The 22,968-nt window shown below is 42.9% G+C and overlaps 1 protein-coding gene across 1 annotated transcript in view; it reads right to left on the bottom strand.

The window, feature by feature from the left end:
• RUVBL1 (RuvB like AAA ATPase 1) overlaps nucleotides 1–22,968 on the bottom strand; it is a 51,477-nt gene that overhangs the window by 15,886 nt on the left and 12,623 nt on the right. Inside the window, exons 3-8 of the mRNA XM_037803142.1 lie at nucleotides 20,727–20,859; nucleotides 11,809–11,960; nucleotides 8,674–8,763; nucleotides 7,705–7,854; nucleotides 5,952–6,015; nucleotides 4,290–4,488 (exon numbers count right to left, since the gene is read on the bottom strand). Of these exons, the coding sequence (XP_037659070.1) occupies nucleotides 4,290–4,488; nucleotides 5,952–6,015; nucleotides 7,705–7,854; nucleotides 8,674–8,763; nucleotides 11,809–11,960; nucleotides 20,727–20,859 (788 nt within the window). The remainder of the gene's footprint in view (nucleotides 1–4,289; nucleotides 4,489–5,951; nucleotides 6,016–7,704; nucleotides 7,855–8,673; nucleotides 8,764–11,808; nucleotides 11,961–20,726; nucleotides 20,860–22,968) is intronic.

Genomic DNA, 22,968 nt, shown 5'->3' with positions numbered 1-22,968 from the left:
AAGACCACAGAGTAAATGATTCCATTTATATGAAATGTCCAGAAGAGACAGAAATCAGATTAATGGTTGCCAGAGGTGAGGGGGAGCTGTCGCCTAGACTGTGTGTGTGTGTGTGTGTGTGTGTGTGTGTGATCACTAATGGGTACGGAGTTTCTTTTTGGGGTGAAAAAAATGTCCTAAAATTAATTGTGATGGATACACAACTGTGAATATACTAAAAATCACTGAACTCTTAAATGGGTGAATCGTATTACATATGAATTATATATTGTGCCGGTTTATATATATTATGTCCCCAGAAAAAGCTAAGTTCTTTGATGCAATCTTGTAGGGGTAGAAGTATTAGAGTTCATTAAGTTGGAATCGTTGGTTTAAGTCATTTCCATGGAGATGTGACCCACCCAACTGTAGGTGATAACTGTGACTGAATGTTTTCAGGGAGGTGTGGCCCCGCCCATTCAGCATGGGCCTTGATTAGTTTACTGAAGCCTTATAAAAGCTCAGACAGAAAGACCTCAGAGCTGCAGTTTACAGAGACATTTTGAAGATGGCTATTGAAAGCTGACACTTTGCAGAATGCCTTTTGAAACGCAACCTGGGAGCAAGCAGATGCCAGCCGCGTGCCTTCCCAGCTAACAAGAGGTTTTCCGCACGCCACTGGCCATCCTTCAGCAAAGGTACCCTATTGTTGATGCCTTAGCTTGGACACTATTATGGCCTTAAGACTGTAACTTTGTAACCAAATAAACCCCCTTTATAAAAGCCAATCCATTTCTGGTGTTTTGGGTAATGGCAGCATTAGCAAACTGGAACATATATCAATAAAGTTATTTCTAAAAAGCACCATTTGGGGCATCTTCTGCCACAAGGTGACAGTGAATCGAGACCACACCATTTCATAGGGGTCTGTTAGAAAAAGTGACTTGTGGTGGAAACTCCTGCAAAGACTCCTTCATTCTAAGAGGCAAAGGAATATCAATGGCAAAGGAAAATATCCCAAATTTTTAGAGCTGGGATTAGGGCCAGGCTCTCATTTACCAGTTAAGGATCCTGAAGACTGAAAGGAAAAGGACTTCTGAGGGTGGCAAGTTAGGGCCATGCCTGGGCTGGAGCACGGTACAGCTTCAGGTGGAGCTCTTCCCATTAAGAACCTAGGGACAGTTGCTTCTCCTGGAATGGTCTTACATCCCCGGTCCACAATAAGAGATGATTCCGAGGACTTGGAGGCTGTTTGACAGGGTCACGAGGGCCAGAGGTTGCTGGACTCTAAGAGGTCCCTGAGGCCGAGCCACATCTACATGGCAGACCAAGCACAGCTATGGGATCAGGGCCCAAGAATAATACTCCAGGCCAGGCCCTGTGAGAGTACTCTGCATTCATCATTCTGCAAGGAAGATGCTGTTTTTCCCCTTTCCTGATGAGCACAGTGAGATTCACAGAGATCACATAACTTGCCAAAGATCATGAGCTTCCAGTTGACAGTAATGACTCTAATTTTCCCACATAACCAGGTTAGTGCAGCATTCCAGGACTCAAAAAAGTAAATACAAGGTGGGAGCTCCTCAATACACAGTGGCTATATTTATCTTTACTATCTTTGACACTGTCGTTGAGGCTGCAATGACAATGAACTCCCACTGGAGCTTGGCGCCAAAATCATCTTCTGGAGCAAACATCCCAACGCTAGCTACCTCAGCCACCTGTGTGAAGGGCCATACCCTGAATGTATCCCTTCCACCTGGGTAATTAGTCTGGCAGCACTGAGCATCTACAGCCTTCAGCAGCCCTTGATCAAATCAGCCTGGATGATTCTGGGGCAAATCTCCCAGGTTCCCAGCTGACCAGAGTTGTGTCCACACTGGGCAGGTTCTGAGATCTCTATTTACCAATGCCACCTTCTTGTGTACCGTGTTTCCTGGGTAGGATGGGACTAAGAGGTGCTCCGAATTACCTTGCTTCTGGGGCCGTGAGAGCCGCCGGGCTCTGCAGGGCTCGGTTGGGCTGGGTCATTTACTCTGCAGGGAAGGGAGCCTGTTGACAGAGCTCTCCAGCAGGGGTACTAGCAGTCCAGGCTGAGCCCTTTCAGACTGAAGCCCAGGGTGAGGTACAGGCCAAGGTCAGTGACGGTCTGTGCAACAGGGAAGCCAGGCCCCCTGGGCACAAGGCCCGCATGCCTGGTTTCCAGTAGCTGCCCAGTTAGTCATACTCCAATCAGCACTCTGTTCCTGGGCTCTTGCCAACAGCAGCATGGACCTGGCACAGGCAGCCTTCTCTTCAAGACTCAGGGTGAGCTGGTGGACAGCACAGGGCACCAGGTTAACAAGAAACACTTGTGTCAAATAGAGTCAACGGGTCATTCTGAAGGTTACTCTTATGCAAGCTTCAGCCAGATATTACAAATTGCCAGGGTATGTCAGGCCCCAACCAACGGTATTCCTGAAACCCTAAAGAACCCAGGGCTCTATCTAAGACTCTATGAAAGTAATACTTATTAAGTTTATTTTCCAGAAACTTAAAACCTCCAGATTGTTCCTATGCCAGATAAGCCCTGAAACACAGAGGTACCTATCAGTCTTTCCAAGAACATCAACCAGATGTATTCCTCTACTCCATAAGGTCAACACCCCTTTTCAACATGAAGAAGTTAGAATGGTCATTGCCCAAATAACCCTGAAGATTGAGAAAATGATCAAATGAGAGGGAGGAGGTATAACTGAGAAGTTATGATTTAACAAATGATTATGACTACTTAATCATTTAAAGAAATGCAGGTATTTCTTTTTAGTTTCTAGTACACTAGAACAGCCAGAAGGTAATACCTGCGATTGCGGAACTACAACCCATACTATACTTTGAAATCTGCTCTATAACTACCTGTTAAACTGTATTTTGAAATTTATTACTTCTCCATATAGATGTTATATTTCACAGTAAAAAAGTTTTGTTTTGTTTCTTTAAAGAAAAGAAACTCTTGTGGGCACATGGCCTTGTGGAGACAGCATTACTACAAGTGACTTTGAGACACAGCCATATGAACTTGAATCACATTCAAATCCTAATTCCAAGCAAGAGCGGATGCCTGGAGTGGGGCACCCGGAGGGCAGACCTGTTGCTGCTGCTGCTGCTGTTGCTAAAAAAGGCCCACAGCACTAAGGAACCCCCCTGTGCAGCCTGCCCCAGGGCCAGCAGCACCAGCTTTCGAACAACCCCAGTAGAGACAGCTTCTCCCTCAAAAGCCTGCTGAGTTCTTAGATAGGACCCACTGTCATTCAGAGGCAAGGCTAGGTCAACCAGCAGTTTTGGCTCCAAACTCAGTTTGACTCCAACTCTGTGCAGAAATATTCATGGACCTTGAGGTCTCTTTCCAGATTCCCTGGGCCCCCACTGCCATGACCGTACTCCCTTCGTCACCTCCTCCATGCCCTTAGAACAACACAGATGTGACCTAGACATTCCAACGGGATCACAGAAAACCCAAAAGCTAGAAAACTACCGAGTACTGGCAATGCTGGTACTTGGGTTTGAAAGATGGAAAGACAACATGTGTTCTTTGGGGTTCAGAAGCTGGCAGAGTCCTTAGGAGCAATCCCCACACCCCAGATCCAGGCCTCCCTTGGCAAGATACGCATGAAGTGAGCTTTCTCCCACACTCAAGCCTGAACATCTACCCTTCTCAAAGGCAGACCTCAGGGGTGGGTGGAGGGTGGGGTGGGGAGGCAGGCAGAGCTCTCAGAGAAGGCAGGCGGGAGGGACAGAAAGAATACAGTACCGGTTTGCTCATCAAAAGGGCCTGGGTCCTCACCCTATCTATACGACCAGGAGCAAGTTACACTGCCATTCAGTTTCCTCACCCGAAAAACGAGGCCAATAGTACCTACCTCCCAGAGCTCTCCTGAGCATCAAAGGCCAGCCCTAAAGCTTAGATTTCCTGTCTGAAGACCCACCTTCCTCCTGGGGTCTGACCTTATATTTGCACTTCCAACTGGATGACTACATCTTTTTGGTTTAGGGTGACTATATCTTCACCAAGCCATCACCCAGAGTCCACATGGGAGGCCATCATAGTAAGGGGGTGGCTGTTGCCTTTGGTGACCGTACTGTAACGAGGCTGGTGTGTGAACTACCTCTCAAGCCCAGCAACTTGGGCATGACTTCTTTGAAAATGACCACGCACTTCCTTCATCCCCATTCCTGCCTCACAATGTGATGGGTTTACAGTGCACCAGAGGTAAAACTGAACCCCAGACTGAAGGTGGCAAACTCTCATGGCTAGCTGGCAGTCACTCTACCTGATGACGCAGTTGCCTCGGTTGGAGGCAAAGATGACGATGGGGGCAATAGAAGATTCCAGGGCCCGGTGCAAGTAGGTGAAGCATTCGATATCCAACATGTGAACCTCATCGACAAACAGCACACCTGGAACCAGCTCTGCGATGCCCTGGTCAATGTACTTGTTCACAACCTTGTTGATCTCCCCTCGAAGTTTGTCTAGGGACAGCACAGGCAGGTAAGGTTAGCACCAGGTGAGGGGAGACACACAGACCACCACTTTCTCTCTTTTCCCCACCATGTGAATTCACTGCAAACCCAAGCTTCGGTTAACAGTTTTACTACGAGCTGTGTGAGCCCAGGCAGTTTACTTCCCCCACACGAGGCTTCAGTTTCATCATCTGAAAATAGGGATGACCACACTGACCAGGCACAAAATCAGTTGACTCTCCTGATAATGTGTGGTTAAGACTGAAGAAGGGTCTTTAGTCTGTTCTGAATGGGAATGTCTCCATTAGGGGCTGCCCAGTCTGTCATACTTCCTACCATGCCACATTATCTCACACCCACCAGATCTAGCACCTGCCTGAGCCCAGTCAGACAGGAGTTTGGGACACCTGGATTAAAAAAAGTGAGTTTTCAGAGGCAAATGTTCCCCGTTCTGTGCTCAGTAAATGACACTTTCTCTCATTCCTGTGTGCCAAGCTTAGGTTAATTATCTCTCAATCAAGTGCCCTGACTAAGGAAGGGATGCACTTAGAATCCTCACTGGAGGAAGACTGAGGAATGAAAGGTTCTGAAGGAAGATCCAATCTCAGAGCTCTCGAAGGTCACAATACTCATTTTCCAACCCAGCTCCTGGGCTATTAGGAAAGAACTGCTCACAGATGGAACAGGAAAGATTTGATACATCTTCCATCAAAGCCAGGAGGCAGGGATGGCCACAAAAGGATACACGGTCAAAATTGTGTCAAGAGACAGAACTGCTATTGATAACTCTAACAGAAAGTCTCACATTGCTCCACTGGCTAAAACTTAACAGTTGCTTTGAAGGTTAACTAACTTTTCAAGGTGCCAAAGCTATGATTGATAATTAGGAAAAAGAGGGATTTAAAAGTGGGGAAAAGAAGCAGGATAAAATAAAGGTCCAAATGGGAACAACAATGTTTTCTGGAAAGCTCTGGGAAATTTCCAGGACGCTGAGCAGGCAGCCTGTGGCACTGCCCTGTGGTCTGCTGGGGAGGAGGGTACGGAAAGCCAAGGCAGCGTAACCTGCTGTGCTCAGGTGTTCTCTCACAAGAGAAGATCCTGGCAGAGCTAAGGCCACACAAATCCACATTCCTAGGACCTCAAAGGCAACAGACTCTAATCGCCTCCATTTCCAGAGATCAGTGCAAGGAGAGCTGTGCTGTCAAAGTGTGTGTGTGTGTGTGTGTGGAGATTAGTGCTGTCAAACTGTGTGTGTTGGGGGTGGAGTGGCTAGGGTCAGAGCACACTCACTGTCCAAACATAACCAGAAACTAACAGGATAGAGTCAAGCTCTGAATCAAAAGAAAGAAGGAACCTGTTTTGAGGCATTTCTTCATGTTAGGGGAATTCACTCACAGAGGCTCACAGAACATATCAGAATCCAGGACCCTCCAGCCTGGCTCTCTGCCAACAGGCCACAATGGTTTTCTCACCTGTAATTTCTGTCTTCTTTGGCTTCATTAACTGGCCCATCATGGACAGAATGTCTTGTCCTCCCTACGTAAGAGAAGACTTGTAGTCAGTCTTTCTTGCCAAGGCAACTGCAAAAGCCCACCCCCCCAAAGGAGGGTGCAACCCCTGTAGTCCCACTGGTCCCCAATCTCAACTTAACATGGGGTCCTGAGGTGTGGATTATTCTTCAAACTTCTTGAGAGCCAGACAGACCTCCCTCTCAAAGTCTGATGAGTTTCCAAAAACAGGAATTTTTACACGTTGCACATTATGTGTAAGAATCAAAGAAAATCCCTTAGTGTGAAATATAAGCTCTATGGGACCTGCTCCAGGCTTCTTTGGAAAGATCCCATCATCCATTAATGTTCAGGTCAAATTTCTTCACTGACCCACTAGGCTGGACCCCCCACCCTCCATCAATTTTCCTGTTCCTTTGGAACAGATGAACCATCAAACTGAGCGTTATGACATACCACCATCACCCGTTTACCTGCCTCCTCTCCCTAGATTCAGCTCCCAGGCACATTAGCCTAGCCCTTGACCTGGAGCTACTCAGAGGCTGGTGACCCATCCCTGCAGAACACCAACCCGATCAGATTGATCACGTGCCTGTGTTCTCCCTGCCGACTCCTAACAGTGCATTGGCAAGAGGGAGAGGCTGGTGTTTTGTCATTTATTCAGCATCTAGGTATCACGTGCTAGTTACCAGGCCCTGGGACAAAGATGTTCACTAAATGCTGAACATTAAAAGTCATCAATATCTACTGAGCTCTTCCAACCCCTGATTCTCAAAACAGCTCTAAAAGATAGGAATGATTATGCCCTTTTCACAGAGGAAGAAGCTGAGAATCAGAGAGCCCTCCTCTATCACAGAAAACCCAGGGACCCATAGTAACCAATCAGCCCAGCTTAATTAGTAATGAGTGACACAATTCCCAACTTTTAATTCCTAGTCCAGCATTCTGCCCAAATCAAAGGCCCCTTAGGAGATCGGGGGTGGGGGGGGGTGGGATGTTCCTCTTACTGATAGGCCTGTGGTCCAAAGTATCAGCAACCTCTTGACCAGTCTCCAAAAGACAAAACACCCAAGGTTTCAAGTCAAAAAACTTCCGTAAAGCCATAATAAACTGGGAGGACAGCTTTACAAATGAATATGAAATGAAACTGAAAGACCACCAACAGGGAATAGTTGTTTTGTTTTAATCACACATTTCCCAAAAATGTCACAAAGTGATAAGGCACTTTTCCCCTGTTTTATAGGCAAGGCACAAGTATTCATCAGAGCTTCTAATCAGTATGAGGATCAGACAGAGTTTCAGCTCCAATCCCCAAAAACCGGGGATTTTGCTAAGCAGAGGGAAAGATGCAGCTCTCAGGCTTCTGAAATCCAGCAAAGGGCTCAAGAAACACTCCTGCCCTCCCCACCATTAACACCAAAAGAATCCCAGGCTTGCCTGCTGGAGACAAGCCACAGAGGAAACTGGCTAGCTCAGGGCCAGCAGCTTGGCTGGGATAAGAAACAATACACATGAAATCATCTGTGACTAGAGCATTTGAATTGGAACAAAAGAATCCCTCGTAGCTCATGTCGATGTTAATTGCTGAACATTACAGACAGAAAAGGACGGGTCAGCCCCAGAATCGGTAGCAAGACGCTGACAATTCATTCCCAGAGCCTCCATGCACATACAAAAGGGCTAGTGTGCAGAGGTAACCAGGGTATCAAGGCAGTACCTGGGGCCTGGCGTTGGCCACATCCAAGTCATGCAAGGTCACATCCTGGATAATTTCTTTCTTCTTGTGCACGTCCCCCTTCGGCAAGGGGACGTACTCTTCAGCTTCAAGGTCGAATTCCGTGGCGTAGGTATCACACCTGCCCTGCCTCTGCAAAAAGAGACAAACATGAATGCCGGGTGAGTTTTTCACTGCCAAGTCCCCAAATGGCACAGTGCTAAGTGAGATAAAGGTCTCAGCTCCCAACTGCGGGCCTGACAGCCTACCTGACAAACTCCAAATATGCCCTACTCCCCTGCTGCCAAAGAAGAAAGCTATCTGCTCATCACTGGGCTCTAAAAACCCCACTGAAAAACACCTGATACTTTCTCCAAGAATCTTCTCCAACCCCTCTCTCTTTTAACTGTATGCAGTTCCCGATAAAGGGCAAATCCAGTAGATTAACTGGAGACAGAGAGCGCTGTTCAGACTCTTTTGTAGGTGGGTGATTTATTGTATGATATGAAGTATTATGCTCATCCATTAAACAGTGAGGAACACTGTACAGGACACTGAAAATCAGATATAAAAAGAATGCCAACTAATGCAGCATTCCTTTCCGCATGCATATATCTTGGGAAGAAAATACCAAAGAGATAAAAGGAAGATTAACTACACTGCACATTTCAATTTGAAAATGACTAAAGTTGTTTTGGTTTCTCACCCTGTACCCCCCTACTAAACAGGTTTTAGTATTTTTCTCAGAGACGAACTGTTTTAACCATGAGAAGGTTCAAGAACGAAGATAAAGGGAAAGCCAAGTTTCTTAAATATAAAGGGGCACCCGCTGACCTTCCATCAATATCGCACCAGACGCCAGCCCACTCCCTATACACCCCACACCTGATGAAGGAAGCAACTTTGTTTTCACCCATATCTCCTTAGGGTAAACAAACCAAGGACAGTGCTCTGTCCCAAGGAGGGCATTACCTTCACGGCCCCACTGTTGGCTTCAATGTAAATCACATCGCCAGCCTCTACCCGCTCTTTTTGCAAACTTTCAAAAATGCTGGGGTCCAGCTGAAAAAAAAAAAAACAAAGGTGTATCGGAGAACTGTAACACATGCTGTATTTATTTCTGACATATCATAAGGTACCCTTAGCTATTCCTATAAAAGAGTTGAGGTAGCTAATGACTGTATAAGAAAGAGTACATTTGTGTGTGTGTGTGTTAGGATATGTGGGAATATGAATGTGTGAGAGAAAGAGGGTATGAGCATGAACACGAGAAACTGAATTTGGAAGTCTGACTGTACTACAGAGGAAATGGGAGAATGAGTGTACCTGTGAGCCAGGCACGAGAGGGAGATGGAGGGGAGACCTGCTGTCCTTCTTCCCTTTACTCCAGAGGTTGCAAAATGGCAGATTGGGTTTTAAAGTATGGATCTCACTGTCTTTAGATGCCCTCCCATCCCACCCCACCACTCTCCAAGAGTCCCCAGGCCCTAACACTCCCTCTTGAAATTGCTATCCCTGCTTTACTCCTCAGCTCTCCTTGCCCAGTCGGGTGGGGGAGGAACCTTCCACAGAAGCACCAGTCAAAATCTACTTATCATTCTCAAGGCTGACATTCTGTGGGGCCTGTAACTTGGGACAAGGCTTTCTGAGCCTCAGTTTCCTTGTCTATTTAACAGAACCCAGTTGGGTTCACAGATGTGTAAAATTCAGAGGAAAAACAAACCAGGACAATCTTTCTGGAGCTTTTTAGTTCAAATCCCAATGTTAGCGCTCTCAGGCCTTCCTGCTTCTATCTCCATGAAAGGAAATTAGCATATTTTGAGACCTGCTGCTTTTCTCCAGATCATCCCAATTCAGGCTACACTGGTGAGTGTTAAATATCTTAACAAATGCATTCTTCCTAAGGATGCACTATTTAGACATGCGCTTCTCTAGGTTAAATTTCAAGGAGAGCTACATTAGGTAATGTGGTTGTGATAGAAAAAACTTGGGGTTTGGTCCCAAACAAAATTAGAGTCAAAACTCAGGGATCAGTGAAATAAACCAGACACAAAGAACTCATAATATATATCATTCCATTTATATGAAATGTCCAAAAAAGGCAGATAAATAGAGACAGAAAGTAGGTTAGTGGTTTGGGTGGTAACAGTGAGCAACTGTAAATGGGTGTGAGGTTTCTCTTGAGGATGACAGAATGGTTCTGAAACTACACTGTGGTAATGGCTGCACAACTCCAGAAATCTACTAAAATTCTGTGAATTGGGTGAATTTTATTTAACATGATATTTCAATAAAACTGTTAAAAACAATAACAAACCTTATGTATGTGGAAAGATATTTAAAGATCCATCAAGGATTTGAGCTCTTTCTATCTAAATGTCTTGTGGTACTCAGCTGGGAAGAAAACAAATTATCTTCTCCCTTCCGTTATTTTCTTAGAGAAATTCGTGCAAAGCAGACTTTCAAAGAGCTGAAATTTAAACTGCACACCTTATTTTAGCCATCCTACACTGGGGAGTATACTTTTCATTTTTTGCCTCAAGCATTTTTATACCGGTTGACTTCCCAAATGAATTGACTGAAGATGTAATTACTGGAAAGATGGCAGATCCCACTAAGAATCTAATTAATCCAGAATGGGAGAGATGGAGGTGAGTATAAAAAAGATATTTGCAGAGGCAAGCTCTTGAGATGGAAAACCTGTTAGGAAAAAGAAAAACGACCCCTTGAAGAAGTGACACTTTTATGATCTCCATAAAGCAGTGACCACGAAACAACCTTACAGAATCCAAGAACCATAAAATCGTAGAATGGGGTAAAGATGGAGAAATTATATGGTCAATCTACCGCAGTTTACAGATGAGAACACTGAGGCCCAGGGAGCTCAACTGACTTGCCAAAGGTCATGCCAGAAGTTAGCGGGCAGACAGCAAAATTGTTAGGACTCAGAGATTTGCATTAGGATTCCATCTTGGCCACTTAACTTGCTCTGTGACCCTGGGAAAACTGCTTAACCTCTTTATAAGCCTCACCTCTTTCTCTGTAAAGTGTGAAAATTTTATACACACACACACACACACATATAAATTTATAAATAATATGAACAACAATAAGCAAGATATTTGTTGAAGCCATTAGCCTAGGGCCTGGCACATACAATAAATATGACAGCTACAATGGTATTGTTATTTACTACTATCAATAAGGCAAAAAACCACAATACAGATTGCCTCATTTCCCTAATCTAAGGCTCTTACAATAACATTAACAACTTAGGTAACCAGGGACCACAAAAGCTGTAAGTCTACCCTTAAAATAATCTAATGAGATAGGCAATTACTGTTTCCATTTAATAGATAAAGAAACTACTGCTCAGAGGCTAGGTCACTTGCCCAAGGCCAAGCTGCTGTAAGCAACAGAACCAGAGTCTCCTTTGGGACACTCTGCCTCTTCCCCTAGGGCCCCAGCTGCTTGCGTCCTAAAGGTTTACAGACAGGGGTCTGAGGAGGGTGGTCGAGGGCCTTTCACAGTCTCCCCATTACAGCCTCTCTACACAGCCCTGGCCTGCCACAGAACTAACCACGAAAGTGACTCCAGTTTTTGAGCCCCTAACATCTAGAGATCCTGAGGTCAGGATTCTCCATCTGTCTCCTTAGAAAGTCCACCCATCACTGAAGACACAACTCCTACCAGATTACTCAAGGCTGCTTTCAGCTGTAAAGATGAGCACTGATAACTGGAAAAATTAATGCCAGGTTCAGAGAGCGGCCCAGGACCTTTGACACGTGGTCATAAAGGGATATGGGGTGGCAAAAGGTAATCTTTAAGACTTAACCACACAGCTCACATTTTAACACACAAAATTTCCTAGGAATAAATAAAGAAAAGTAACAGCTACTTTACTGAGGCCTCCTATGTTCCAGCTCTACACTAGGCCCTGCTTTATACAGGTAGTCTCTCTCAGCCTCAAATGGCCCTGGGAGGCATCATCATCAGCACTGCACAGGGGAGGCCTCGTAGACGCAGAGGGATTACACCGCCTGTCCAGAGCCACACTTACCTGAGAGGTTCTGGGGTAAGAGAAACAGCCCACCACCATGTACTCACTTTCAACTGTTTGGTTCCTTTGGCTGTTTTGAGTCCTATGATGACATGGCTAATGGTTTTGCCATATCCCCCCATAGGGTTCTCTGTCTCACATGGAGTTAGCTCTGTGACTTCGCCTTCATAGACTTCCTTGGTCTCCTTTATCCGCAGCCCTGGAAGAAATGACACATAGGCCGTGGTGAGAAACAAAATCCTGTCTCTCATGTAATTTCTCTCTCTTTCTCTCTCTCTCTCTCTCTCTCTCTCTCACGCTTCTTTGCAGTCTTTTTTTAAGCCACAATACTTCCATGGCACAAGAATTGACTAGTTAGCCTTAATGTACTTTCAACGGTATCATCATAGATTTAAAAGCACTGCCAACATATAATGTAAACTGGAGATACTATTCAGAAATGCAGAAAAACAGTTTTATTTCAACTTCTATAATTTTCAAAACTGTTTTTGACATCTATATCTCCAGTCTCTGACCCCAAACTATTCTACTCTACTTCTGTAGGACAGTGACCAACAAAACGCCTGCCCTCATTTCCTGCATTTTTCACCCTCAAAGGAAATTTTTAAACCAATGGAATAGCTCACTACCCTCTTTCTAACACTTTCCAGTCTGAAAAAGGTATGCTACAATAATTAGACATACATGTCAACAGCATGGGCTTCTTGACCCTGCCAAGGGTTCTGTGCCTCGGGCTTACCCTCATTCAACACCCCAGGAAGAAATATCCAGTTTTCAGTTACCATTCGTAGCGAGTTGTTCTATGACTTTCCCAGGGCCACAATAATAGAACTAATTTACAAAGCCATCTCCCCGACCCCAATAATAAAAACATTTACATTTTTAAATGCAAAATATTTTAAATGAAGACAAACATTTCTCTTAGTTCTAAACATCACCCACATTAGCCTCCCAATAAATGTTTGATGACTAAGACTTGTTAAATCAACTTTTAGAACACATACTCCTTGCCTTTTTAACACAATGTTTTTGCTGCCTGAAGCATCCTTCCCTCCATTTTTGCCTAGCCAACTCTTCCTTCTAGATTCTCAGCACAAAATTCATCTTCTCTAGAAAGCTTTCCTTGACACATTCTTCTTCTTCACCCTACAAATCTCCCATAGCAACCAGCACTTCCTACTAGGACAGCACCAGCACACGGTATCATCACGACTTGCAGACCCTGTCTGCCCCTCTGCTAGACCGTGGGCACCTGAGCTGAGAGCCTAGGATGGAGCAGCCACACCTAATAGATGAATAAATGACGTCACTTAGGGGTGAAGGGGCTGTCATTCAGCATGCCATCCAGGACCCAAGAAAGCTGCCTGCAGATACTTCTGCAAGTTTTACATAATAGCCTGAGAATTCAAGGAGGTTGTCATGTGATGTAACAGCCCATGTCACCATAATAACCCCAACCTCTACAGAAACCCAAGCACTTTCTGAATCGAGTCTTTGCTTTCCCCCAAAGTTAATACAGACATGTCTCCACCTTCCAGACCAGGGTAACAGTAAGTAGTGACTAGAAGGGGGGCATACAGAACTTTGGGAGTTCTAATAAGGCCAATTTCTTGATCTGAGTGCCAGTTACATGGGTGTATTCACTTTATGAAAACACATCAAGCCGTAGACTTTTATGATTTATGCTCTTTTCTGTAAGCTATTATATATGACAGGCTTCAATAAAATTTACATTAAAGTGAGAAAAGAGGAAATTGGACTTTTCAAACAAAGCAATGACAATCATTAGGAACTGAAGGTTTTCTTAAACAGGAAGACAAATGCACATCACTGAACTCTGCTTCTCTAAAAACACACATAATGCACACACCAACTCTCTATGCTTCCCAAAGTCTGGATCAAGGGATACAGATGGCTTTCTCTGAAATGACAGCCATACCACAGATACGTTACAGCTACTAAATCTATTTTTGGAGTATCCTAGAAACACCAACAAACATACCATTCTACATTGCTGTTGGCCATCGATTCAAAGATGAGGAGGGAAACACTCTTGCGTCATGCAAACTGAAGATGTGAGCAGGAGGAAAAGCTGACAAGCCACACCAGTAGGAATAAACTATAAACTATGACTGCAATGGCCTCTTTGCATGCCCAGTCTGAAGAGCACTTTCCTATGCCCTATACCCTGAATCTCTTCGATCCTCATCACACTGGAAGAGGGAGGCCAGCAGGAGGTGCTGCCACAACTTCATTTCCACTTGGCCTGTGAAATTGCCAGGGTTAAGTACTCTTTACCTCCATTTAACAGATGTCAAAACCAGCTCCAAGAGGGGAGGGGAAGGTGCCATTTCCTCCTTTCATGGTAGCCCACGATGGGAGCATCCAAGGCCTCAGGTTCCAGGATCAGTTTCTTCCCACCACACCACGGGCCCTGCCTCACAGACAGCCCTTTCCAAAAACTTGCTCTGTCCTTTGCCCCTTTCCGTGAGTATGTGCCCACTGACCCCTTCCTTCCCTCTCTCTGCCAGCCCTTGGGTGTGAATCTGAACTCCATCCAATTCATATTTTACCCAAAGAGAAAAAACAGAGAGAAATAAAGAGGAAATCCATAGATTAGAAAGTTGTAAGATACATATCAACCACTCTATTATGTAGACCCTTATTTGTAGCCTCATTCAAACACAGAAATTGAACAAGAAAATACATTATGATACTTACAGAAGTGGAAATTTGAACACTAACACTAGATATTTGAAATGAAGAAACTACTGTTTATCTTCTAAGTATAATAAAGGTGTATGGTTATGTTTTTTTAAAGTCCTTATTTTTCAGATACATCCTGAAATATTTATAGATAAAAAAGCAGGTGTGATGGGAGGGTGATAGAGATGAAGCAAGATTAACCATGAGTTGAAGATGGTGATGGGGACACGGCAAAGGGTCATCCTACCACGGACTACGTTTTACACAGTTGAAATTTTCCATAATAAAAATTCAAAATAGACAATCAATGAAATATAATTCTACAACTTCCTGAATGGTTAACATTTAAAAGACTGATGATACCAAGGACTGGTGAGCACACAGAACAGGAAGTTTCATACACTGCTGGTGGGAGGGTAAATTACTATAAACTTTAGAAACAACATGGTATTATCTCCTTGAGTTGAATATATACAACCCGGTGATCCTGCAATTCAAATTCTACAATATATACCCAACAGAAATGAGTACATGTGTGTGCACCAAGAGACACAGATGATAGTATTCACAGGAGCACATTTACAGCAACTGCAGGCACTGGGTGAAAAAAACTCCAATGTCTATCAACAGTAGAAGAGAAAATTAAATTGTGGTGTACTCAAACAACAGAACACAGAGCAATTAAAAAAAAAAAAAAAACAAGTTACAGCTACATGCAACAACATAGATGAATCACACAAACATAATGTCTCAGGAAAGAAGCCACACACGGAAGGATATATACTGCAAGCTGCCTTGATTTCAAGTTCAAAAACAGACATAACTAACTAAACTGTAACGTTAGAAATCAAGGGGAGATGCTGGCTGGGAATGGACATGAAGGGTACTTCTGGGGTATTGGCAACAGTCCCTTTCTTGATTGGGTGCTGACTTCGTGGGTTTTCACTTTATAAGTCTACGAGCTATACTTTTACGTTTTGTGGACATTTCAGAATGTATGCATAAGATTAGCAAGTCAATTTAAAAAGAAACATTTCGGTATGACTGGTGGGACGTACCAACCATTGAGAACACTGAAGGCTCGAGTTTAGGAAACATTGCTCTAAATCTCTGGTAGAGTCTACAGTCACAGTTCTCAACCTTTAGAAACACAAGAGGAGCTTTATAAATTCTTCAGGCCCTGGCCGCATCCCAGACAACTTACTTCCAAATCTCTAGGGTTGGGATCTTGCCGTCATCATTATTTTAAAGCTCGCCAGACGATTCCAATGTACACCCCAGGTCGAGAACCAATCATCTAAAGAATGAATGAAGAACTCTGTTCTACTCCCAAGTGTGTAGACATAAACTACTTCTGATGGCAGGAAGCCCTGATATGGTTTTGGTGTTCTCAGCATTAAACCACCCTGTCCTGATAGGGGACTATCCCAATGGCACAAGGAAACACTGCCAATGGTGTCACATACTCTCAATCACTTTCCATGTTTAAATGTGGTCATTATCTTCTTTCCCTGGAAACCCAAGAAGGACAAAGACTCTCAGATATTAAAGTTAAGGAAAAGTTTTACTCTACCTCCCCTCAATCTGATAGTCTGCAAATGGAAGTTTTGGAACGGCCCCAAAAGAAAGGACACATTTCACTTTTTGCTTTACCAAATTCTTATTTCCTCATCAAGACTAAAACTTTCCAAACAACAGGAATGTATCAGAACATTGTGACAAACTTGGGAAATCCTATACTTTTAAAAGTGAACAGCTGATTTTTAAATTCAAACCCTTTATGTTCCATAAAGGTAAATTCCTTCAAATGGAATGCTTTCCTATATTTACTGTGAAATGATTGTGGCATTAAATTCCTGAGTGGGGGAAGAAAGGCATTCCCATCTCTCACTAGTCCCCATATTTGTTTAGAAGTTGCTCTGTGCTGACAAGCAGGCAGGGGATGTGGTTGATGGACAATGGAAACGGCTGTTAGCTAGGAAAGGGGCCGAGCTGGCGCTATCTCTGGCAACGACAACACAAATGACACAGGTTTCATCTGTGGGCTCAGATTTCTAAATCCCTGACAGGGACCTTCATCACGTCAAGGAAATAGCACAGACTCCCTGCTTTTTATTTCTGGTCAGCTTACGGCTTCCTCCTCACCCTGTCTGCCAACTTCACAGGAATTCAAAGGCTGAGGAAGATGGGCAGGGTTCCTTTTTGAAGGGAGTCAATGGCCTGCCTTCTTAGTCCGTGGCAGGAACAAGAAATTTTCTCTTCATTTTGCTGCCATCAAAAGAATTGCACTTCCCCTCATCCTCAAAAATGGCAAATCACCAACCAGATGCCAAGGGAATTTATCTCTAGTGTTTCCAAATTTTAAAGCATTTAAGGTAACTTTAAGCAACCCAAAGACATGCATTCATATGAAAGCCAGTTTTGTCAAATTTTATCAATGTCAGAAGAATATCTTTTAAATAAATAAAAATATGTTTTTAAAGTACTCAGAAATCTGAACCAGCTGTAATAATTTAGTGTTTACCTCATTAATTAATGAGTCAACAAAATCTTGGGCATGGTTAAGGATTCAGAAAGATTTTAAACCCTGGAGAGAGTCCTGAGAGCCATTTCTGCTTTTTTTTGGTTCAGATACAATACCAAACCTAAGGATTTCACTACGTATAATAACATGGGCTGAATCTTACAAATATACACGTTGAGCTAAACTTAATCCTTTGCTTTGTTTTGTTTGAAATGTTGTGGGGTTTTTTTTTGTTGTTTGTTTGTTTGTTTGAATTTTTTGATAAATTAAAAAAAAATTTCCCTTTCTAAAAAAAAAAAAAAAAAGGAGAGAATATGTACATATGAGCTGTCTCAAATGTTTAATGAACTAAGGCAAAGCAAAATACATGTACTTGCATCATAATTACTCATAACCATTTTTGGGTGAGCCGAGTTCATGCTCGACTAAGATCTTAAGGGCAAGCTTATTATCAAAATAGATCAAAAAGCTTCCTTCCTAGGGAATAGGGAGTTAAGGCTTAAAATTGACAGAGTTTCTATTTGGAAAGATGGGTATGTTTTAGTAATGGATGGCAGTGATGGTAGCATAATATTGTGAACATAATTATCAGCTCTGAAATTTGTATCTGAATGTGATTAAAAGGGGAAATGTTAGGTTGTATATATGGTAACACAATAAAAATTGTTTTAAAAAATCCATGAAACTGCATAACACGAACAGTGAACCCTAAGTTAAATCATGGACTATAGTTCATAGATCAATTATAAAAATGTGTTTCTATCAATTGTGACAAATGCCCCATGCCAATGCAGGGTGTTATAATAGGGTGGTTATGTACGATTGTTGTATAAACCTACTACTTCTCAAAAAAATAAAAATTTAAAAAAACATATATATGTGTGTATATATATATATATACGATGAAAATAAAGCCCATGGCCTTAGCACTTTGTAGTAAGTTAAGGGAGAAGATTGGTAACTACTGAGACAATATGCATATTTGCTATTTCAAGAGAATCTAGCATGTTCTGACCCTGAAAGATGGTCTTTGTGATGTCAAGTTAAATGTGTAACTCATTTTAATACTGGAATTTTAGGTTGAAAAGTAAGATATGGTGATTAAGTTTTTATACAGAACTGGAATATTTAAGAAACACAATTTTCAATATTTAAAAGTTTATTTGTGTACTGCAAGCCATGGAGGGCTCTGGATGGATTGTATTGTGCGTGAATATATCTCAATAAAACTGCTTTAAAAGAAAAAAAAATAAATGTTGCGCTAAAGAAACAAGACACGAAGAACGCATAAAGTATGATTCCATTTAGACAAAGGTTAAAAAGGGCAAAATTAAAACATTCTGTTTAGGGATATAGAGATGGATGGTTCAACTGAAGAAAAGCAGTTATGATTATCACACTGGTCATTACTACACACGCATCACACACCATGAGAACCCCTTGAGGGAGGAAGGGGGCTGTGATCCGAGAGGGGTCCATAAGGGACTCCTGGGGTGCTGGCCCCATTCTGTTCTTTCATCTGAGTGGTGATTATATAAGCATTTGCTTTACAACAAACTGTTAAACTATAGAGATGTTTTACATACTTTTCTATATGGATGTAATATTTCAGCTTAAAATAGGCAAAAAAAGAAAAAAAGAAAAAAAAAAAACCCAATGTCTCACAGTAAAAAATATTTCCAGTAAGAAATATTTACGGTTTAAGAAAGTCCATATTCAAAGTAACCCAAAACTTCGCCTAGAGACACAGTTCACAATCTCTCTGTGGGGAACACAAAGGAGCAAGGTGAGTCTCATGGGGCCACAGTGAGCCAGAGTGCAAGCCCACTAGGAAAAAGACGGTGCTTGCTCAGCTCTGATCAACCGCTGCCATTTGAGAGTGGGTGCTTCTTTCAAGAAGCCAGAAACAGAAATTTTATATGACCTCTCCCAATTTCTAAACACTGGTAACTAATTCAAAATGTGTAAAAAACACTGTGTAAACCAATCAAACAGGGCCATCAGTCAGACACAGAGAGCTCTTTCTTTAGCTAAAGACTTCTGCTTTCTACTTGCTTCAAAGTTTACCTCCACCCCTCAGTCAGCACAAATTTTTTGAGCACCCACCATGTGCCAGGAACCAGGGACGCAAATACAAACACCACCCATTGTATCACCCACCTGCCCCTTCCTATACTTTCCCATCTCCCCAAGTGGCAAAAACCCAGGTATCACCCTTGATTCCTCTCTTTCTTTCAGCCCCACATTGAATCCTTCAAGAAATCCCGCCACCATTCAAATATATACAGAATCCAACCACTTTGCCTCACCTCCACCACTTCCCAACACCCTAGTCCAAGCCATCATTTCTTGCCCAGACCCCTAACCGGTCTTGCTGCCTTCTTAGACTACACTCTCCACACCTCAGCCGGAGTGATTCTTTAAAAATTAAATCAGAGCCTACCGATGCCCTTCATAAAACTCTCCAATGGCTTCTCCTTTCACTCAGTGGAAACTCCAAAGCCCTAACCTTAGCCTAAGGCCCCAAATGACCTTATTCTAGAAACTGGATTTTAGAAGCTCTTGAGGAAAGGAATCTGGATCAGGCAAATCCATTCTTTCTTAAACTTTCATCATTTCCTCAAAGTTTCCCAGTAAATTTCCTTCTGAAGAATATTTCCCTTGGTTTGAGAACCAAAGGGATTGAAAATTGGTATAGATACTATGAAAAGCAATCTAGGCAAAAACAAAAAAAGTGTTCCTAACCCATGACTCAGCCATTCTGCTTCTTGGTCTTTATCCTACAGATCTACCTGCACACGTGCACAGAACTTGTTCAAGGATGTTCACGGCAGCCTCATTTTTAACAGCAAAAATTGTAAATAATCTAACTGTCCAAAAAAAAGAAAGAAAGAAAGAAAGAAAGAAAGAAAGAAAGAAAGAAAGAAAGAAAGAAGTGATTTCAAAACTGGACTATTATGCAACAGTTAGAAGTTATTTCTATTAAGTAGATTGGAGGTGAATTGGGATTCTTCCAGAGCTAGACCAGCATAAATACGGCTAGGAGCCTGCCCAGAAGTTCCAGCTGGTGAGAGTAAGAGATCACAATTCAGGTTGGTGGTCCTTTCCTCCTCATAATTTCAGGGCAAGGGCTCTGGAATCAAACACATGTAGGTGCAAATTATGCTCTGCAACTTCTGAGCTGGTCACTATAGGCAAGTCACTTAACTCTCTGAGACTCAGTTTCTTCAAATGCAAAATGTAGACTGAAAACTTCCTCTTGGGGGAGTCATAACCAATGCAGAGGCGTGGAGCATAACAGGCACTCGACCTATGACAACACAGCCTCAAAGGCCTGTTAGTCGCCCCCTACATTTTCTTCACTGTCTGATAGGCTGTAATTCTCCTGGCTCAGCCCCAGTACCCAAGGCATTCTGGCAGCCCTGCACACGATGCTTCTGGCTAGAGTCCAAAACCTTTCCAGGGACAGTCATCTCCAAAAGTACAGAAAGCTGCCAGGAAAATCTGACTTGTTTTTAATAGGTCATTTTACAGCCACATTTATATTGTTATGTGAAGAACCTCAGCACTTCAACTGAAGAAGTTTTTTGTTTTTGTTTCTTGCAAAAATAATGTTAAATGGTACCAGAAGAAAAATAACACTGCAACAAATCCAAGTCAGAGAGGCATTTTCACAATGAAGAGGCTTCAGTGCACTGGGCAAGTGAGAACTGCTCCTACCAACGTGACACTCACCAATGGCCCTGCGGAAGTTCTCCATCAGCACTTCTGTCTTCTTGATCTCTGTAGAGTAAACTTCACTCCCCACCATCGGGCAGAAAGGGACCTTACTGCCCAGCTCCTGCGCAATGGCCAGAGCTAGAGCTGTCTACAAAAGAAAACAATGGAAATGACTTGATTTACATTTTTGAAAATGTGATGATTCAGAAACATATGCCACAATAAAATTACAAACCAGGAACAACTGAAACTCTAGTCCTTTGAGGTATATTATCATTTGGCTTATTTCACACAATAAGTGCTTGATAACTTTCGCGGACTTGGTCAATTTATAACTTAAATGGCATCTTTAATTATCACCATAATTACAACAGCTGTCAGACATTGCGACTTACCCAGTGTAAGACCCAACTCCCAACTGCTGCACATAATACCCACAACACTCACCCTACAAAGTAGACAAGGCTACTCTCCCCATTTTACAAATGAGGAAAGAGACACCGAGATGAAATAATATGCCCTAGGTATCAGCAGCTAGTAAGAGGAAGAGCAGAGATTTAAACTGGCAATAAGGTTGCAGCGCTCATGTTCCCATTATAATTAGAATAGTCTTCTCAAACTCAATATCCAGAACGGTCCTGACCTCATCACTCGGAGCAACACTACTGGATCTCTGAGATACTGCTTTTCATTTTTACACATACAGGAAAACACCAATCTACAACCCATCAGAAATCAATGAAGGAAAGAATTCATGATGTTCATTTTATGTAGGGCAGCCTACATATAGTGAAGACTGATATATTCAGATTCTGAAGCTATGAGTTGGTCCTAACAAGTTACACTCGAGCATGCTCAGCAGTAAACTACAAGTTGATTTTGGGTAAGATAACATTTAACAACAGCTGGCAGATGCTAAATGGAAACCAAAGATCTAACAGATGTATGGTCAAATATCAAGTATGAAAAGCAAATGCTTTCAAGGTGGTAAAGGACAGGGAAATGCCATGGCCTTTTATTTGCTGTTTTCATCTTTCCTCAACTTTGAAGAAGAGCAGGAGTAAGGCCAGTTCCCCAGGTTATGGGCTAAGGAAGAAAGTAAAGGGCAGGAAGGAAACAAGCTTGTTACTGAAGAACAACAAAGTGAAACCTGGAGACAGTGTTTTAAAATTGGCCCATTAAAGGCTCTTCTTGGATTTTCTTTTCACTGTCCTTTTAGTAATCGTTTTGAAAGAGCAGAATCTGCTAGAAAATCAGCATATTGCCTGGAGCAAATGCCAGTGGCCCCAGGCACAGAAAATGGGTTTCAGTCCTGGTTCACCTACTAATTTTCAGGGTGACCCTGGGCACATGGCAAATCTCTCTGGTGCCTGGTTCACTCATCCGTCAAAACGAAAGTACTAGATTAGATCACAGGTAGCAAACTAGTTCGCTTGGGCTACACAGTCTCACGTGTGTTTTAAAATGGAATTTGTTGCTAGTTTTTAAGTAAGGGGAAACAATGTAAAAATTCAACTACTCAAGCCTCTCTCAAAGGACTAGAAGATATGGCCAAAATAGGCCAGCATTACCACACAGCAGCAACTGGCCTGGGCTCCAGAGCAGCTGCCTCCTTTACTCTAGGCATGCAAGCCCTCATTCTCACAGCTCCCCTGCTCCTGAGCATTCACATCTGGCCCCTACACTCATTCAGGTTGCCCACTGCATTAAGCATCTGGGTTTGTGACCCACAGGCTTGCAACTATAAAATGCTCTTCTCACCAGGGTGAGTGAATCCCCCTGGCAATGTGGAATATGACTCCCAGGGAGAAATCTGGACCCGGCATCGTGGGATGGAGAACATCTACTTGACCAAAAGGGGGAAGTGAAAGGAAATGAAATAAGCTTCAGTGGCAGAGAGATTCCAAAAGGAGCCGAGAGGTCACTCTGGTGGGCACTCTTACGCACAATTTAGACAACTCTTTTTAGGTTCTAATGAATTGGGGTAGCTGGCAGTAGACACCTGAAACTATCAAACTACAACCCAGAATCCATGAATCTTGAAGATGATTGTATAAAAATGTAGCTTATGAGGGGTGACAACGTGATTGGGAAAGCCATATGGATCACACTTCCCTTTGTCTATTTTATGGATGGAAGTGTAGAAAAACAGGGGAAGGAAACAAACAAACAAACAAAGGCACCCAGTGTTCTTTTTTACTTTAATTGCCCTTTTTCACTTTAATTATTATTCTTGTTATTTGTGTGTGTGTGGTAA

The sequence above is a fragment of the Choloepus didactylus genome, chromosome 1 (genome assembly GCF_015220235.1).
Source record: "Choloepus didactylus isolate mChoDid1 chromosome 1, mChoDid1.pri, whole genome shotgun sequence".
In the NCBI taxonomy this organism is placed as follows: Eukaryota; Metazoa; Chordata; class Mammalia; order Pilosa; family Megalonychidae; genus Choloepus; species Choloepus didactylus.
This window is presented reverse-complemented; position numbering and strand designations above follow the sequence as displayed.